This window comes from Bos indicus x Bos taurus, chromosome 5 (genome assembly GCF_003369695.1).
Source record: "Bos indicus x Bos taurus breed Angus x Brahman F1 hybrid chromosome 5, Bos_hybrid_MaternalHap_v2.0, whole genome shotgun sequence".
Taxonomy (NCBI): Eukaryota; Metazoa; Chordata; class Mammalia; order Artiodactyla; family Bovidae; genus Bos; species Bos indicus x Bos taurus.
The window spans coordinates 6,130,170-6,149,259 of record NC_040080.1 but is presented as its reverse complement, the minus strand read 5'-3'; the positions used below and the strand labels follow the sequence as shown (position 1 = coordinate 6,149,259).

The 19,090-nt window shown below is 56.6% G+C and overlaps 1 protein-coding gene across 1 annotated transcript; it reads left to right on the top strand.

The window, feature by feature from the left end:
- The first annotated feature begins 5,506 nt into the window (after positions 1 to 5,506).
- On the top strand, positions 5,507 to 18,190 carry TSPO (translocator protein). The gene is made up of 4 exons (XM_027540573.1): positions 5,507 to 5,582; positions 14,184 to 14,394; positions 16,834 to 16,972; positions 17,755 to 18,190. Exons 2-4 carry the CDS (start codon positions 14,213 to 14,215, stop codon positions 17,941 to 17,943), a joined length of 510 nt encoding a protein of 169 aa, XP_027396374.1. The 5' UTR covers positions 5,507 to 5,582; positions 14,184 to 14,212; the 3' UTR covers positions 17,944 to 18,190.
- Positions 18,191 to 19,090: the final 900 nt, after the last annotated feature.

Here is a 19,090-nt window from a genome sequence, read left to right as displayed (position 1 = left end):
TGTCCCCGCATGACTTTTGTATAACATCTCAGTGTATAAAAACAGACTCTGGAAAACAAAGAATTGGGATCAGTTTCTCAAAATACTGGTCTCCCCATGTCACTCTCTCTCTCACTCTGGCTGAGTCTCCATCTGGAGCGCGGAACCCGCCATGCTTACTAATTATGCCTGGGCTTCTAAGATCCGACCGGGGAGGCCTCAGTGTCTCCTCTCCTTCGGGAGAACGGAAGGACGCCTGCGGCCTACGTAAGTGGTGCAAACTTCTTGTCTTGAAGTTTTATTGGTCTCCTGCGTAAACCAAGCTACTCAGCCTCTTTTCTCCACTGAATTTTCCTACTGAGCTATCCTCATTCTATTACTCTTTATATCTTTGATGAATATTTAAATAGTCGCCAACGCCGTCCGTCTCCCCTTCGAATACCCTGGATCAGCCGGGGCTGGACACAAAACAGAGAGAACAGGAAAGGGGGCCCTAGCAACAGAATCTCTTCCAGCTAGAAAGCAGGATGCCCAGTATTACCTGATTTAGCAGACTGCAGACAGCTGAGAGCTGAGAACCAGCCCTTATTCATACAACAGAATTCTCAAATGCTTAGGAACTGGCAGCGGTAGCCACTTGTAGATCTAAGGGTTAAAAAGGCTGAAATAAAGAGAACTATTTGAAGGTGTCTTTGAAGAGGACAGATCTTTAGATATCTTTCCTGTCTCTACCTCTCCCTCATTCTGGCAAATTCTTAGCTCTGCTAAAGGCTGGGCAAGCAGGGGACAGGGGTAAATGTGAGGACTGTCCCGGAACAGTGGATACTGACTGCTGAATGCAGAGATTCTGCCCATGCTCTCCCCAGCTGGGCTCCCAGAATTGTTCAGTCAGACCCCTACCCTCCAGGCAAGAGCTGGAGGGCCTTTGGAGACTGTGACCAGTCCAAGAGGAAAATCCTGAAGATACTGACGCGGATGTCCCTGGTGGTTAGTGACAGTGGTTAAGAATCTGCCTTCCAATGCAGGGGATGATGGTTGGATCCCTGGCTGCCACAATCTAAGATTCTTCAAGCTGAGCAGAGCTACAAAAAATAACAACAATGCATAGGAATCAGAGACTGTCATGAGAAAAGAAAGTAACTCTCTGAAGAAAGCTGCCCTTGAGCCTGCGTGCCACAACAGAAGATCTCACAGGCTGCAACTGAGACCTGACAGCCAGAAATAAACAAACAAATATCTAACAAATAAATGAGGATACTGACAGACCAGGAAGTTACCGAACAGCCGCCAAGTTCAACTCACAGTGAAGCTAATTCAACATATACCATGTGTAGACTTATTTTCTTTTTTCTTCTAATCATGAGCAGCCAGCCAAACATCCTCAAACATCTGAGGAAAGCCTCTAACATACAGAAAAATAAATAAATAAGACAACGGCAACGTGGGAATTCCCCGGTGGCCCCGTGGTTAGGGCTGGGTGCTTTCACTGTTGTGGTCCATGCTCAGTCCCTGGTGGGGATTGAACCTAAGATTCTGCAACTGGGCAGTGTGGCAAAGAGTAAAAAATAACAACAATAACAAAAATAAATAATAGCAACAGTATAAAATAAAAAATAACACAGCGTGTCCTCTGTTCATGTCTTAACCTGAACATCTCTTCTGCATCTCTGATAGGAATCAAGGACAATCTTGAGAGAAGAAAGTAATTGTTTTAAGAAAATTACCCTTGATAACTGAGAGGTAAGTGAAGCCATTGCGTCAATGAAAAAAAAAACAGGAAGTTGTTTTTTTTTTTAAGAACATTCAGAAAACAAACAAACAAACACGCAAAAAAACAGTGCCTTGGAAATAACAAATAAGACAGCAGAATTTTAAAAAAATCAACAGAGGGATTTCCCTGGAGGTCCCTTGCCTGAGGCTCCATGCTTCCAATGGAGGGGGCACTGGTTTGATCCCTGGTCAGCTAACTAAGATCCCACATGCAAAAAAAAAAAAAAAATTAAGTAAAAAACTTAGGGACTTCCCTGGTGGTCCAGTGGCTAAGACTCCATGCTCCCAGTGCAGGGGACCCAGGTTCGATCCCTGGTCAGGGAACTAGATCCCATATGCCACAACTAAAGAGTTTGCATGCTGCAAGTAAAGACCTGGTACAAATAAATAAATAAATATTTTTTAAAAAAATTAAAAAATCAATAGAGGGCCAGGAAGAGAAAGTTGAAGAAACTTCACAAAAGTTTTTCCTTTTTCTTTTTTTTTTAAAAAAGCAAATTCTGAGAAGAAGAAAGGAAGTTAGAAACCAGCCCAGGAAGTCCAGGATTCTGAGTAACAGGGATTCAAGAAAGAGAAGTGAGAAGTTGGAGGGAAGGAAACCAAAACTTTAAAATTCTGAAAAAATAAAGGATATGAACATCCCAAAAGCTGGCACCAAGGATGAAATTAGACCCACGTCGAGGAGTTATCAGTATAGAATTCCAGAACTCTGGGGACGAAAAGCTTAAAACTGCCCATGAAGAACAAAACAGGTTTTACACAGAAAGGCTCAGAATGCAGAAGGGCTTCAGCTGGCTCATCAGTATGTCCTCATGATGCCACGGGGCAAGGATCTCCGACTTTGAATTGTCACTCAGTCAAGCATCCTTCAAGTCAGCCATGGGATAGAACTCAAGATCTCCGAAAAGATACCTCCTCTGCTGTGTTTCTTTAGACTGCCTCCTGGAGGTTTCCCTGGTGGTCCAGTGGTTAGGAATCCGCCTGCCATTGCAGGGGACACGGGTTCGATCCCTGGTCCAAGAAGATTCCCCATGCCATGGAGCAACAAAGTCTGTGCACCACAGCTTCTGAGTCTGTGCTCTAGAGCCCATGCTCTGAAACAAGAGAAACCCCACAGTGAGCAGCCAGAGCACCACAACTGGAGAGAAGCCCCGGCTCACCGCAACCAGAGCGAGCCTGTGCAGCAGAGAAGAGCCAGCACAACCAAGGAAAAAAAGCCGAATATCCGGTGAGCCTGGCCTAGGCTCGCGCCCACCCTTGGCTGTCTTGATCACTGTCTGATGAACCCTTTTCTCCCCTCCATGTCCTGCTGCCTGGCTCCGTGAAGGACACTGTTCCGCCTCACAGAAGTGTCTGCAGAAGTGCTCCTGAGATCTGCACACAGGCGCAGTGAGCTCAAAAGCGAGAAGATAGACCACCCATGCCTCTGACTGCTTTGTACTGAAAGTCCACAGCGCCGCCTGCAGTACCTGCTGATAGGGCCGCCGCACCCCGGCCTTGCCCCCCGGCTGCCCCAGAGGACTCTTGTCAACGCTTAGGGAGGCTGAGGCCAGTCTGTGTCCCAGAGAGTTTCACCTTCCCAGGGGGTCTTCCCCTGGCCTGGCCATCATGCCCACTCTCTCTAGCAGGCGAATCAGTATAGGGCTGTTTTATATATGTTTCTGTTTGTTTGAAACAGTCCACAATTAAGAGAAACAATGCAGACAAATGTTTGATGAAGTAGAAAGAGGTTTTTGATTTATTGTAAGGGGAAGAAAACAAATTACAGAACCACTGACTGTACAGCATGAAGGCATTCTTGCAAAGGAACACATGCCTATATGCTTAGAAAAAAGCACAGGAAGACTCTAAGTGTTCGCGGTGGGTGATGGGAGAGTAGGTGACTTTATTTTTTTTCCTTTTGCTTATATTTTCCAGTTCCTTTGAATATGAATTACTCATGTAAGAAAGTAAACACACAGATAAAACAGAGGGAAATAACTGCATCTGAATCATACTTTGAGAAGCCGAATGACACAGTGGTTAAGAATGCAGGCGCCTAACCGACTGGCAAGCAGGGTGACCCTGTCACCTCTCTGAGCATTCTCTGGGATTTGGGAGGGTGTTTTCCATGCCTCCTTCCTGGACTGACTGGGCTTTGCTTGTGTTGGAGCCGTCAGTCTCGGACACGTCGAGTTGCCCAGGATGAGGGGAAACGTGTGCACAGGCATGCAGGTGGCACGGGTCAGGGAGTCGGGGCCTTGAGCATCAAGGGAAAGGCTTGGACTGGATCCTAAGGCAGTGGGAGCCACAGAGGGTCCTGAGCCGGGGTTGGGGTGGGGGCATGGAAGGGGCAAGAGAGGAGCTGGGGGCCAGCTAGGGAGGACAGCAGACCAGGCTCAGGTGGGGTCTCTGGGATTGGACAGAGGGAGGCGCAAGTTAACGGGAGGCTTCCCAGCACGGGAGGGGCACCCACATCTCATCTGGACCCACGTGTGAATCCCTCGTGGGCCACTGGCCCTCTGCAATGTAGGGTCTCCTCTATAAAAAAGGAGGGGCCGGGTATGTTTCTTCTGCCCCCCCACCCCCCGCCCCTGGCCCTGGTGTGCAGCAAGGGTTTGGGAGTGGACATCTCTGCCTACCAGGAGGCTCCCCCGTGGGCCTGGAGCCCCGCATGCATGCCAGGCTGGGCGGGAGGAAAGCTGCGATGCCTACCCCCACGGGGCTTCCGGGGCAAGCCACCAGGCACCTCCTTACAGGAAGAGGGCCAGGGCTGGCAGCTCACTGGGAGGCGTGGCCAGATCCACTTCATTAGAAACAACAGCCGCAATGCCTGGGCCCCGGTACTTTGAAGGATCCAGAAAAATGTAATTTCTTTTAAAATCAGAAGAAAAAGATGAAGAGAACGTTATCCTTTTTTCATCCTTATCTTTAGATCAACACAGTCAAAGGCTGCCCTTGAAGGCAGAAATGCCAGGGCCTAGGAAAGTCAGACCCCAGCCCTGGGGAAGCAGGCATAATTGACCTTGTCCCCCGCTTCCCTGCCTCTAGTGTCCAGTGTGGGCAATTGTGGTTCGGCCGTCTAGGGGGCCCTGCCAGGCCAAGTTCGCCAAGGGGGCCAGGACAGGCCTGGGGCTGCAGTCATTAAGCAGCACCAGCAGATGAAGAGGTGAGGTGCTCAAGGTCCGGACCTGAACATGCTGTCTCATCAGAGTGACCCTGGCAAACTGGAGGCCACCTCTGGGCTGTGATGCTCACTGAATGTCCAGCGTCTGTGGTCTCCTGTATTACCACCTGGCATCCTCCTCAGTCCCGCCATGCTGGGCCCATTTTACAGATGAGGGGATGGAGGCTGAGCAAGCCAGCCACAAGGCAGCTAAGCCCAGACTCAAGAGTGCAGCTCTGGCTCCTGTCCTGGGGTGATAGCTAAAGGAACTGGGTGCTCCTCCGGAGATGGGGGCCCAGGGCGGCTGTGTAGGAGGCTGTTTAAGGTTCTGCCATCAGGCGACTGCAGTTCCCCTCTTGCCTCTATCGCCCCATTTTACAGACGGGAAAAATGAGGCTCAAGAGGAGAAGGGACCTGCCTGCAGCGCCGGCTGAGTCGGCGCGACGCGGCGCGGTGCGGTGGCCATCGGGGGAAGGAGCAGCGGCCGGGAGACCCGCTCGTGCCCGCGCCCGGGGGAGGCAGCGGCCGGAGGCGGGAGCGCCCGGACCCGCTGGGCTGTGGGCGGCGCGGCCCGGGCTTCCAGCCAAGCCGGGCGGGGCCGGGAGGGCGGGGCAGGGCGGGCCCCGGGAAGGGCTGCCACCTCCCGCCGCGCAGTGCCCTTCCTGGAGCCGAGTCCTCGTCGTCGCTGGTGAGTGGGGACGGGGCGACGAGGGGGTGGCGGGAAGGGGGCCCCCGCGGGGAGCGACCCCCGACATCGCCCGCAGCGGTGGGAGGCCACGGGGCAGCACTCTGACCCGTATCGGCCGGAGGGGCGGCCGGGGCGGCAGGGACCCCAGTCCTGGCCTCGGCGCTCGCGTTCCTGCGCTTCGGGATCCTGGCGAGATGCGGGGCGCGGGAGGCGGACCTTGGGCAGCCCCGCCCTGCTGCACCCCGCCGGGGCCAGGCACCCCTGCTTCCCGCCCATTCCCTAGCTGAGCCTCCGAGTCCGGCAGAGGGTGGGAGTGGCAGAGCCAGGTCCTTGAGATCACAAAATGCCAGGGAGACCTCGTGCTTCTGATCCACTTGAGACACCCCACTTCTACAGGAGGAAACCCAGGCTGAAAAGGGGAAGTCATTTGCTCAAAGCCAGAGAAGGCCCCGCAGAGCCTTAGAACCGGGTCCCTAGATCCCCGTGGACTGTAGCCTGCGCCCCTGGTGTGGGCAGGACCCCCCAGCTGTGAGCTGCCTCTCCTGAAAAAGAGGTGGGAGCTGGGAGCCCTGGTGGCAGGGGTCGTGGTGTTCCCTGATGACTGGGTTTGCCTCTTGGTGGGTGGCCAGCCAAAAGGCACAACCAAGCCAAAGATGGGGAGAAGGAAGGATTTCTTACTTGCAACAACTGAGGAAAGCGTCTTGCAGCTTTCCCGAAGCAGCATCTCCTCCCACAGCAAAACTGTGTGTGTTAGTCACTCAAGTCACGTCCGACTCTTTGCCACCCCATGGACTGTAGCCCGCCAGGCTCCTCTGTCCCTGGAATCCTCCAGGCAAGAATACTGGAATGAGTAGCCATTCCCTTCTCCAGGAGATCTTCCTGACCCAGGGATCAAACCCAGGTCTCCTGTACTGCAGGCAGCTAAGCATCCGTGCATATTCATAAAGGGGCTTGAGTGGAGGAGAATTCATAGAATTCATACAATTGGGACAAAGCTCAGCAACGTCCAAGCTTCTGTTGATTGAAATCACAAGGGATTAGCAAAGGTCAACTTCTTGTTCCTTAGGTTCCAGTCGATCTGTTGGCTGGGAGTGGGGATTGAGAGGGTGGGGATGAAATTCTGCGAAACAGCTAAAAAAAAAAACATGTTTCAGGCCAACTTTCACCACGGAAACAACTGGGAGTCTTCACAACTGACTTATTATCTTTGTGGTTGTTACTTCTCTTGCCTGTTCGTTCATTCATTCCCTTAAGATTATTACTGGGGATCTGTTCAAGGGCAAAGAACCCTGGCCAGGCTTACATCATGAAACAGGTCAGTCCTAAAATGGTTTCTCTTGTGTCAAGAGAGCCATGCCTGGTTCTTCCTTGGGGATTGTTCTGCCCTGTCTGCTTACAGTGGGGGTTCCAGCTATGGACACAGTGCTGAGCGCCGGAGCAGCCTGGCAAAGGCCCCGTGGCCTGGCCTGGGTTGGGAGTCTCTCTGCTGGCCTAATGAAATATGATGGTCCCTGGTACTGGCCACATGCAACGGAGTGAACGGCAGGAGGACCAGGACTCTAGCCTTCCCTGAGGATATGGGGTTGAGGCTGTTCCGAACGGGTCATGTCCAGGGAGGAGGCTGCGGACGAGGAGCATGGCCCAAGGTGCCTGGCACAGGGCCACGGGCCCCCGTGTCTCTGTGAGGTGTGGGGACCCCACACAGGGCAGCAGGAGGCAGGGTCGCTCCTGCCTGGTAGCTCTGGGTTGGGAAAGGTGCTGGGGAGGAAGGGAGGGGAGGCTGCCAGTCTCTTCGGAGAGCAGGGAGACAGGTGCTCAGCACCCCCAGAAGGGGGCTCAGTGGGAATCCTAGGTGCCCAAGGGGGGCTTTGAACAGAGGAGGGCCTGACTCGCTCACCCAGGACCCGGCCCAGGGGCTCAGAGCAGGGCGGCCGGGATTCAGATGCTCTCGTGGTCCGATGGCAGAGGCCTGCCGCCTCCACGGTGTAAGCCCAGAGGCCACTTTCTCTGCCTGCAGAGTGTCTGTGTGTGTGTGCATGTACACACACGTGCCTGCCCCTCCGCCCATGACCGAGTGGTATCTGGCTGGATCTGGCAGAAACCAGAAACCACTGATGGTGGGTCGCTGGGGAGGGGAGGGTGGGGGGCACTGCCGGAGGAGAGCCTACTTTCTGCTGCCTACACTTTTGACTTTTCCCGATTTCATTTTTGAATCTGTCTCTCATGTGCATTTCCTGTGACTTATTTTTATTGTGCCGGCAACATGTGTGTCTGCACTCTGTCTTAAAAAATCAGTCATTCTCCCTAAAGCAGATTCCCTCTTGTCACCCCCAGCCCCCGCCGCCCCCACCCCACATCGGCCGGGTTTCCAGCCGGAGGCAGAATCTTCTAGAACTGTGTGGTCTGTTACACTGGATATTTTCATAATGAAAAAGATGAACAGAGCTTATCATGAGGAGGATTAGTTGTGAGTCATTAAAAAAAAAAAGAGGAGGAGAGTCTTAAAACAAGTCCCTGGGACCATCAGTTCCACCAGCGGTGGCTTGCAGGAAAGATAAGCTCGGGAGGGTACAGCCCGGGGATGAGGAGCCCAGAAACGGCAGAACTCTGCCCGTTTCGGGGCAGCGCTTTCCGTCCCCCTCTGTCTCTGGCCTCAGAGGGCAGAGGGCTCCTCCAGAGGCCCATTGGCTCGACCCCCACTTCGCAGACAGGGACACAGAGCCCAGGAGTGAAGCATCACTGGGACCAGAGACCCCGGGTCTTGCCCCAGGGGGCCTGGGAGGACTCATCCTGAAACTGCTGCCCGCGAGCCCAGTCAGGACCTGATGCCTCTCGGGGATGGGACACTGGCCCTGAGGCTGGAGGCAGTGAGGCTGTTGGCCCTGACAGAATCTTCTGGAGTGCAGGCAGAGGGTGGAGTGGCTGAGGTGGGGTGGGAGGAGCTTGAGGGCTCACCCCACAGCCCTGGACCTGGCAGGCTTCTGGGGCAGGCCTTGTCAGGCTGGAGGAGGCTGGCGGAGGGGAGGTGACCCAGCCCTCGTTGTGACTGGCCATATGACCCAGAGCTAAGGCCAGCAGGCTCCCCGATCAGGGCCTGGAGGGGTGCTGTGGGCTTCAGGATCACCCAGATCTGGAAGCTTCAGTGACGCCTTGTGCTTTGGTTTCCTCACCTGGAGAATGGTGTGCGCCTTGGAGGCCGAGACGGTGTGGGACTCAGTTGAGAGATGGCTGGCCCCTCGCTGGTGGCTGCTGTGAAGCTGGGTGGAGTGATGCTGACCCAGTGTGAGCCCAGCCTGGGCCTCCGCCAAGCTCCTCCCCACCCTGCTCACTCCCAGAGGCCAAGTGCCTTCTCCTGACCCCAGGGCTTGGGTGCTCTGCTTTGCCCTTCTTGATCGAGGTTTCAGTGGCCTCAGGCCTCAAGGATGAGACCTTTCAGAAGCATTTTCACCCTGAGTGTTGGGTGACTGACCAGCTGACATTTTCTCAGCCTTGGGTCTGCACCATGAGACTGGGTCTTCTCCTGGAGGGATGCGTGGCCCCCAACTCTGACCCTCCCATCCCCTCGCTTGTCTGGCCCTCGCTTGAGTCTCCTCATGACCCCATGAAGCAGGCAGGGCAGGTGGTACCCACCTGATGTCAGGGGAAACTGAGGCCCAAAGTGGAGCTTTGGCCTGAGTTCACCAAGAAAGTTGGAGACGGAGCCAAAGTTTGGGCTCTGAGTCACCGTCTGATGGAAGCAAATAAAGGACAGGTGGGTGGCTTTGCCCCTCTGCCTGAGCCCCTTCCTGACCACTGGTGGTCTCTAATCCTAATACTTGGGCCACCTGATGTGAAGAGCTAACTCACTGGAAAAGACCCTGAGGCTGGGAAAGATTCAGGGCAGGAGGAGAAGGGGGCGACAGAGGACGAGATGGCTGAATGGCATCACTGACTCAATGGACATGAGTTTGAGCAAACTCCAGGTGTTGGTGAAGGACAGGGAGGCCTGGCGTGCTGCAGACCATGGGGTCGCAGAGAGTCGGACAGGACTGAGCAACTGAAGAACAAGCCCATCCCAGAGTGGGTCCCTCTCAGGCCTGCCTGGGCCAGCTGCCCCGCCCAGTCCTGCCCAGCCCAGCATGACTCAGCCTGGTGGGTCCCCTAATTGGGTGATTCAAGAGCCTGGCCATCCCCATGAGGCCTCAGGAAGCTCCCTGTCTGGACTGTCTCCACATGGGCATCTGAGCTACCTATTTTCGACCCCGGGGCTGGGCAGACCCGTTAATCCCCTTGGTCCAGTGGTGCATAGATGAACACAGCAGCCTGGACGGGTGGGCAGAAGTGTGGGGTTCAAGCTGTGCTCTGTCACCGCGGCCTTGGGAGAGCCAGCACCCCTTCCCGGGCCTTTGCTTGTTCTGCCCAGCAAGGGGCCAGGGTGATGGGCTCTCCAGCCCCGTCAGCTGGCACGCTGGGCACCGGCTGGGAGCCTGGGCACCGGCTGGGAGCTGTGACCAGGTGATACCTGCCCATGACACCTTGGGGAGAAGTATGGACACAGGCCATGATGTTCATAAACCTCAAAAACACGCTTGGTGGGAGAAGCCAGACCCCACAGTCCACAAAGTGCGTGGTTCCACCTAATTGCGATGTCGGAAAAGGCAAATCTGTAGACGCAGGAAGCAGCCTGCTGGTTGCCAGGGGCTGGGGGCAGGAGGATCAGGGAGGGACTGCTCATGGGTGCTGGGGCCTTTGGGGGGTGATGGAGATGTTTTGGAGCTTAATATAGACGGTTGCACAACATTGGAAATGTATGAAATTGCCCCTGAACTGTGCACTTTAAAATGGTTTCTTCATGTGTATGCCTTTCATTTCAGTGAATCACAAGCAACAGGAAATAAAAACCAAATGGTCAGGAGCCTCTGAGGGGCCTTGGTGGCAGGTGGGGCGTCCGGGGCCAGGGGTGGAGGTTAGGGACTGATGCTGTGATGAATGCAGGGAGAAACAAGTAGGAGGGGATGCAAATTTGTGTCCAAAGCAGGATACTCTTTTTAAAAATGTTTATTTTGGACTAATTTTAGACTTAGGGCAAAGTCACAGAGGTAGTACAAAGTTGCCACACACCCTTCACCCAGCTTCCCCTCCGGGACCAGGAAATTCACACCCTGTTGCTAACCCTGCTAACACCATCCGTTGGCCCAGGACACCGTCTGCCGGGATCCACCTTCTGTTTAGCTATTACTTGTCTTTAGTCAGTGATGCATCCTTCTGTCTTCTTTCCTTGCCTTCCGTGACCTGGCCCTTTTCAAGAGTGCTAGAGGGCAGGGCAGGTATGTGGTCAAATGTTCCTCCAGCCAGGACTGTGACAGTTTCTCAGGACTGGACCAGAGTTTGCATTTGTGGCAAGAATACCACGTTGAGTGTGTCCACCTCCCTGAACCGGTACACGTGTCTTATACTGGTGGCATTAACCTTGGTCATCTGTAAAAGGGACACTCCTGGGGGGGCATTCATTTGGGACAAAGTGGGCATAAATTGGGACTGTCCTGGGTGAAGGCTCATACGATCATCCTGAGGAGGCCTGAGCTCTGGCCCGGCTCAGGGTCTGACCCCCGGCCTGCCCCTGGACCTCTGGGCCTCGGTGTCCCTGTCTGTGTGTGAGAGTCAGTGCGGGATGAAGCCCTCCCACCTGCCTAGCCCACGTCACGGTCTAGGGGAGCCCTCAGGCCCTGAACGCAGCTCATCATGGTTGCCCAAAGGCTGCCACTCGACTGTGGTTTCAACACATCTATTACACAGGCCGAGCAGGGTTGTGCCCGGTGCTGTAGACGAGAAAGCGGCTAAGGTGGCCCGGGCTCCCCTGAAGCGACACGGGGTGGCCGGGTCCCCGGGCTCTGCGTCCCCCTGGTACCGGCACCAGGCCAGTGCTCTCCTAGACCTGGCAGAGGTGGGCCTTGTGCTGTAGTGAGATCAGATCCTCACCCCCCACCCCAGGAACAGTTCCGTGCCCCCTGGAAACCAGAGGGCTGGGTGGGAAGGGGTGAGGGAGGAACACAGGCTGGTTTACCTGTCGGGAGCCAGCCCTGGGCAGTTTATCCTCACGGTTCACCTGTGCAGCGATCGCGGTGGGGGTGGGGGGGTGGTGGGCTCACTGGCCCCATTCCACAGGTGAGAAAACTGAGGCCCGGGGACGGAGCACTCACTCACTGGATGGCAGAGCCGGAGTCTGCCGGATGCCTAACACCCTCTGACGGTTCCTTTTATTTTTTTTCTAATATTTCTTTATTTATTTGGCTGCGCCGGGTCTTAGTCGCAGCACGTGGGATCTTTAGTTGTGGCATGTGGCCGACTGTTTAAAAGTGTGCTCGTTATAGACAGTTTGCAACATGATAACAGAGCATCTTAAGTCCTGCTGGTGAGTGTGGGCCGTAGCCTCCCGAGCTACCTGCTTGTGGAGGGGCCCTGCCCCCGCCCTCGGCACCTTGGGTCCGCGCACAGGTCGGGTAAGATGGTGTGAGCCCCTCGCAGGGTCAGAAAGGACGGTGCTCAGGCCGGGCTCACAGTGGTTCCCAGGAGGTGTTCGCTTTAGGGGGATGACGGCTGCTAACGTCTTCACGTGCTTGTTACATTAAAAAAAAGTTTTGTTGGCCACAGCCTGCAGCAAGCTGAACTTGCACCCCTTGCATCGGAAGGCAGAGTCTTAAGCACTGGACTGCCAGGGAGGTCCGTCTTTAAAATGCGTATCCACGTTATCTATTTTTTGCTAAAATCGGGATGATTCTGTCGTCTACTTTATATTCTGTTTTCTGCACTGAATGTTAAGGACAGTTGTCACGTTATTAAAGAGTCCACCCAGCTGGACTTGGGGGTTGGCCCGTCCCTTGCAGTCCCGTCCTGGGCAATGAGCTTGCTTCTGCGTCTCGGGCGCTTCTGCATCTCCAGGCCAGCAGCTGCCCTGCTGCCCCCGTCAGCCTTCCTCCTTCACCCGGCGCCCCAAGGGCTCCCCGCTGCCTGCGGGTGGGCACAGCCTCGTCTCTGCATCTGCTGGCCCGCATGCCAGGTGCCTTCCGGCCCCTCTTCCCTCCCGTGTCCTGGGACAAAGTGCTGCCTGTCCTTCCTGCACCCTCTTCTCTCTGACCCCATGTTGGGGTGCCCGCTCTGAGGTCTGGGCCCATTCTCTTCCACCCACCGTGGTGCCCAGCCCCCACCCAGCAAGTGTGCTGAACTGAGTCCTGCTCTGGGGCCTCTTATCTCCTACACACGGCCCGGGCCCTCCAACAGGGTGTGTGAGCGGGAGCTCAGTCCCTTCATTTTGTGATGAGGAAACTGAGGCCCAGTCAGGGGTGCTGACAGGTTTGGGGGTCCCATGGCAGGTCCAGGCAGCACTGGCCCCCAGCATCCAGCCGGCTGGACTCTCGGCCCCAGTGAGCTCAGCTCTCTGGGCACGGGTAGGTCCTCAGTGCAGACCTGGGGGCTGCTGGGCAACAGGGTGTGGGCCGACAGGCCAAGTCCGAAAACTGAGTCCCCTCGGCCCCTGCCCGGGGGACTCCAGCCCTGGGGTGGTGGTATCGGCACTCCTGCCTGAGCCCTGCTGGCCTCTCAGGGCTGCTGAGGGGCCTTCATCAGCCTTAAACTCTGTCCCTTCTCACCCACAACTGTAAGGTTTTCGAGCTGGGCAGAGCCCCAGAGTGCTGTGTGACCCCAGGCAGGCTGCTTTCCCTCTCTGAACACAGGGAAGGGGAGGCAACTTCAGGGCAGACCTGTGGGCTGATGCTGCAACACCTGTCCACAGAGATACCCACACTGGGCTGGACCCAGGTCAGGATGTTGATGTCCCATCATTTGCCGGAGGTCACTGGGTGGGAAAGATCCCCTGGAGAAGGGAAAGGCTACCCACTCCAGTATTCTGGCCTGGAGAATTTCATGGACTGTATAGTCCGTGGGGTCGCAAAGAGAAGTCGGACACGACTGAGTGACTTTGACTTTACACAGTACGTTGGTGGGGAGTGGGTGCTCGAGCCAAGCTGTCTGATACCAGTTGTCTTATGAATGACAGTAACTGAATGGAAAGTCCTGGAGCTCTGGGCGCAGGGGTAGACTGACGCAGCCTCGGAGAGCCCAGACCAGCACTCGACCTGGGGAGGAAGGGCTGGGTGACCTTCTTGATGGAGGCTACCCAAACTGGCCTTGAATTAGGTGGCAGAGAGGAGGGGTCATTTACCAGGAGACACGAGGTCAAGGGTGAGGGTAAGCGAGCAGAAGAGTTTGGCAGCTGGAGCAGGGACCGACGTGGAGCCGACAGGGGCAGGGGCACCCAGGGGGCTCCTGCCCATCAGAGCAGTCTTGTGGGTGGGGGCAGGAGTTTGGGTGGAAGTGTGTTCCCTGGAGCTCTTGGGCCCGCTGGCTGTAGGGTGAACTCAGCACCCCCCACCCCCCAGCCTCACACATCTTTTCTGCACCTCCTGCCTGTTCCATCAATTGCTTGTTCAATCCATGTGGGATGAGGGGCCGGTAACAGACCCACTGCAGGTCTGCTCACAGGAGGTCCTTAGGAAATGCCGGGGAGGCCCCACCCCCCACTCTGGAGCCTGCCCATCTCTCACCCCGCCCTGTCTTCTCTTTCAGAACTTTCCGGAACCGCAGCTGCAGCCGCAATGGCCCCACCCTGGGTGCCTGCCGTGGGCTTCACGCTGTTGCCCAGTCTGGGGGGCTTCCTGGGTGCCCAGTACACCCGCGGAGAGGGTTTCCGCTGGTACGCCAGCCTGCAGAAGCCCCCGTGGCACCCGCCCCGCTGGATTCTGGCTCCCATCTGGGGCACACTCTACTCGGCCATGGGGTAGGTGGGAGTGGGCGCTGGCGTGGCACTGGGCCTGTCCACCTGCTGGGTAGGTGGGGCAGGGGAGGCCCAGGCCCGCGGCCTGAGCGTCTCCTCCAGAGGTGAACTCTCCAGGTGCCTGTGGGGAAGTGGGTACCGTTTCCCGGCCCTGTTTGGCAAGTGAAGGTGGAGAAAGCTGTGAGGCCTGTTGGTTGCACAACCGAACGCTTTCCTCTGAGGCCTCCTGGAAGGGGTGGCAACCTCATACTGGCACTCTGGCTGTTTTTACAACTGCAGGGAGAGGCCGGCCCCGCGTGTACAGTTCAGACGTGGGCAGGCGAATGCTTCCAAGACCAATACAGTGACAGCAACAGCGGTCATAGCAGCCATTTGTTGGGCGTCCGCCTGGGGTCAGGCTTTGCCTTTGTTAAGGTTCACGACCCCTCGTTTGACAAGAGACCTCCCGAGGACACAGGGCCCTACAGGCCTTCCTGGACGGACCTGGGAGGTGCCCAAGGAAATGCAGGACTGGGTGAGGGAGTGCGCACTCTGCTGGCTGCAGTGGGATTTGCACCCAGGAGACTGGTCCGCTTCCCACCGTCCTCTGCAATGTTCCCAACAGGCAGGTTCCATGCCAGCCCAGTGGGACTGTAGGGGGCAGAGAGTGGAGACCGGGCCGATGCCCCAGGCTCCTGATGGGAGTAAGACAGTCCTGAGTGTCAGCCGGGCCGCACCCTCTTCCAGCCCCTGGCCCTGCCCCGTCGGCCTGCTCTTCCTGTGTCCCGCCTTCTCCTCACCGTCCTAGTCCAGAGGCACCAGTCGCTGCCTCCACGTGCTCCAGCCTCCAGGCCTCCCCTCCCCATCGAGATTCCGATAGAGCGTCAGTCTGGCATCACCTATTTGTGGAACCCGGCAAACCTCTCAGAGTAGAGAGCTCAGCCTCTGGCCTCAGACTAGCTGGATTCAAATGCAGACTCACCTCCCGACAGCCTGCCAAGAGCTCTGAGCACTTCTCCCCCGTGCCTCAGTTTCCACACCTCTAAGATGGGGTGACAGTCCTGCCCACCTCATGATGTAATCATGAGGATGAGTGAGCTAATGCTTGCAGAAAGGTGCCTGCATGTGTAAACGTGGAAGAAGTGAAGTGAAAGTCACTCAGTCGTGTCCAACTCTTTGCAACCCCATGGACTATGCGGTCCATGGAATTCTCCAGGCCAGAATACTGGAACGGTTAGCCTTTCCCTTCTCCAGGGTAATCTTCCCAACCCAGGAATCGAACCTAGGCCTCCCGCATTGCGGGCTGATTCTTTACCAGCTGAGCCACAAGGGAAGCCCAAGAATCCTGGAGTGGGTAGCCTATCCCTTCTCCAGCGGATCTTCCCGACCCAGGAATCAAACCAGGGTCCTCTGCACCGCAGGCGCATTCTTTACCAGCTGAGCTGTGAGGGAGGGCAGTAGCTATTGTCGTCAGTGGTGGTATCACTGCCCTTGTGGTCCTAGGAGCCCCAGGACCGGGTTCTCTTCTGCTTTACCTCCCCAGTACCCCCCTCAGACCTTGAGGGACAGTTGACAGTAACACAGGCTGACTCAGGGTCTCACATATGCCCCTGGAAGTGTTAGTCACTCAGTCGTGTCTGACTCTTTGCGACCCCATGGACTGTAGCCCACCAGGATCCTCTGTCCATGGGAGTTCTCCAGGCAAGAATACTGGAATGGACAGCCTTCCCTGGTGGCTCAGACAGTAAAGCGTCTGTCTACAATGCGGGAGACCTGGGTTCGATCCCTGGATGGGGAAGATCTCCTGGAGAAGGAAATGGCAACGCACTCCAGTATTCTTGCCCGGAAAATCCCATGGACAGAGGAGCCTGGTAGGTTACAGTCCATGGAGTCGCAAAGAGTCGGACACGACTAAGCTTTCACTTTCTTTCTTTCCCTTCTCCACGGGATCTTCCAAGCCCAGGGGTTGAACCCGGGTGCCCTGCTTTGCAGGCAGATTCTTTACTGTCTGAGCCACCAGGGAAGCCTGTATATGGGCCTAAACCTTTACATATTTTTGTGGCCTAACCCTGGCAAACTCATCCTTATCTCCTAAGGCCCAGTCCCAAATCCCCTAAGGCACATTCATTTGCATGCCTTCTGTACATGCTTCACTCTTGACAACACTGATGATGTCAATTATTTATTGAGTGTCCTACTCAATTATTTATTGAGTACCTGTCCTAAGGGCAGCTGGGTACTGCCCTTAGCACAGCCAACATATTAACTAGAATCTCTGCAGCGACCCCATGAGACAAAGGCCCAGAGAGGTTAAGGAAGTTCCTTGAGGTCACATAGCAGTCAGAGGCAGGGCATGCCTGAGTCATCACTCTGTGGTCTCAGAGGTGAGTGTGGCTTCCTGCCTTGCAGGGAGGCCCCTGGCCTCTTCTCTGTTGGTGCCCTGATCGGTAGCCTCTGTTTCAGGTATGGTTCCTACATGATCTGGAAAGAGCTGGGGGGCTTCTCGAAGGAGGCGGTGGTTCCCCTGGGCCTCTACGCTGGGCAGCTGGCTCTGAACTGGGCATGGCCTCCCCTCTTCTTCGGCACTCGACAAATGGGCTGGGTAAGTGTGGCCTTGGCTTGTCTCCCTGGTCCCTGGAGATGGCCCCTCCCTGGGGGGGACATGAGGTACCACATCCCAGCCCCCCAGGGCCAGGATCTAAAGGTGGGGAGCAGGGGAGGCACATGGCTCCTGGTCCATTCAGAAGCTCTTAGCGGGGGCGGGGGGGGGGGGTGGTGCGGGTACTTCCCTGGTGGTGCAGTGGCAAGATTCCGCGCTCCCAATGCAGGGGGCCCCGGGTTCGATCCCCGGTCAGGGAACCTAATCCCGCCTGCTGCAACTAAGCCAAATGCAGCCAAATAAATATATTTTAGGATTTCCCTGGCAGTGCAGTGGTTAGGATGTCACACTTCCAATGCAGGGGGTTTGAGTTCGATCCCTGGTTGGTGAACTAAGATCCCACATGCGAACTAAGATCCCACATACCACAGGGTGTGGCCAAAAAGAGAGAACACAGCTCTTAGCAGACCAGTGCCCCTCAGCTGCTTTTCCTCCACGAAGGAAGCCTTGTGGGGCTCTGAAGCTCCATGGATTCAGGGGCCTTGGGTGCAGGAAAACCCACCTTATAGCTGACGCTGTGCACCCCTCCATGTGGCAGAGTCAGGCAAGGGTGATGGTTCCCATCTTACAGATGAAGAAACTGAGGCAGAGAACGGGAGCAGGGCTTGGCCAGGTCACTGAGAGGCGGCTGGAGAGTGCCCTCTGCTGCTGTGGTAATTGGGCAGCTGGGGCACACCACCCCGTGGGTCGTGGTGCCTCAGGCCTCCCCGTCCTCATCTCTGCAGGCCTTGGTGGATCTCCTGCTGACTGGCGGCATGGCAGCAGCCACGGCCATGGCCTGGCACCAGGTGAGCCCGCCGGCTGCCTGCCTGCTGTACCCGTACCTGGCCTGGCTGGCCTTTGCGGCCACGCTCAACTACCGCATGTGGCAGGACAACCAGGTCCGGAGGAGTGGCCGGCGGCTCTCGGAATGAGGACGCCTCGCCCTCCGAGGACTGCAGCCGCTGCGGGTCAGGCACTGCTGGTGGTGGGGCCCCCAGGCTTCCGCAGCCACCAGGCCGCCTGTCTGCTCTCAGCCCAGGGGGTGACCAGCAGTTCCAGAGGTGCTCCTCTGAGCTGAGCCCCCACCCCAGAAACAGCGTCCTGCGCCTTCAGCCCTGCTCGAAGCTCGCTTTCAGAACATGGAATTTTATAAGCCAAATAAAGTGTTTCAACTTCTTGGCCATGGCCTGTTTGCTTGGGTGGGACCCCCGGCCATGGGGAGGGCAAGGGGCTCGTCCTCCGGCTGGGTATGTCTGGGCTGGGTCATCTATGGGATGCAGACTAACACCTCTCATGACCCTTCCAGGAGAGGTGGCCTGCCCAGGGTGGAGTGGCAGACATGGGCAGAGAATGGGTGCAGCCTTTGCCCCAAGCCCGGGGAGGAGGTCCCGTCCACCCTCTACACATCCAGGAAGGCCAGCCCAGGCTCCTGAAGGGCCCAGGCACACTGCCTGGCTCTGCTCGAGCCCCAAGCATGGCCCTCCACTGGCCTCAGCCGGGATGGGTGCCGGGCCTAATACCAGGCTCAGCCCCCCGGGGACAAACACCTTACCAGGGAGGGGATGGGTACGCAGAGGGCAACCCCTCCCTGGCTCGGCTCATGCAGACGTGGGAGGTGTCATCCTCACCCCGAATCGGGCGACCCATGACCTCTCCTGACACCTGTTTGGAGTGAGGCTGGCAGAGCCTTGGACACAGGCTCCTACCGGAGCCCCTACCTCCACGCCAGGTTCTAACTGGGAGCGAGTGGGAGCGATCACCACCCGGTGAGGCGTCTGATGAACAACCTGGTGTGAGCACTTGACCTGAGGGGCACAGGAAGGCCCCTGGCCTGGGTTTCGGGGCCTCTGCCTTCATGTTTTAACTTCCAAAACCCACTGGGGGCGCCCCTGTGCTGGCTGACAGCACCCACGAGCATCCCCTGCTGCCCTGTGGGAGTCAGGGTCTCCCATCACCCCCACCCCAGGATGCGGGGACAGGCGGGGGATTCCATCCCCAAGACCCCAGGTTTAAGTGCTGGAGTCAGGATTCAGGGCTGGCTCAGGATTCAGGTTCCCAGGTGTCGGTCATGACCGAGAC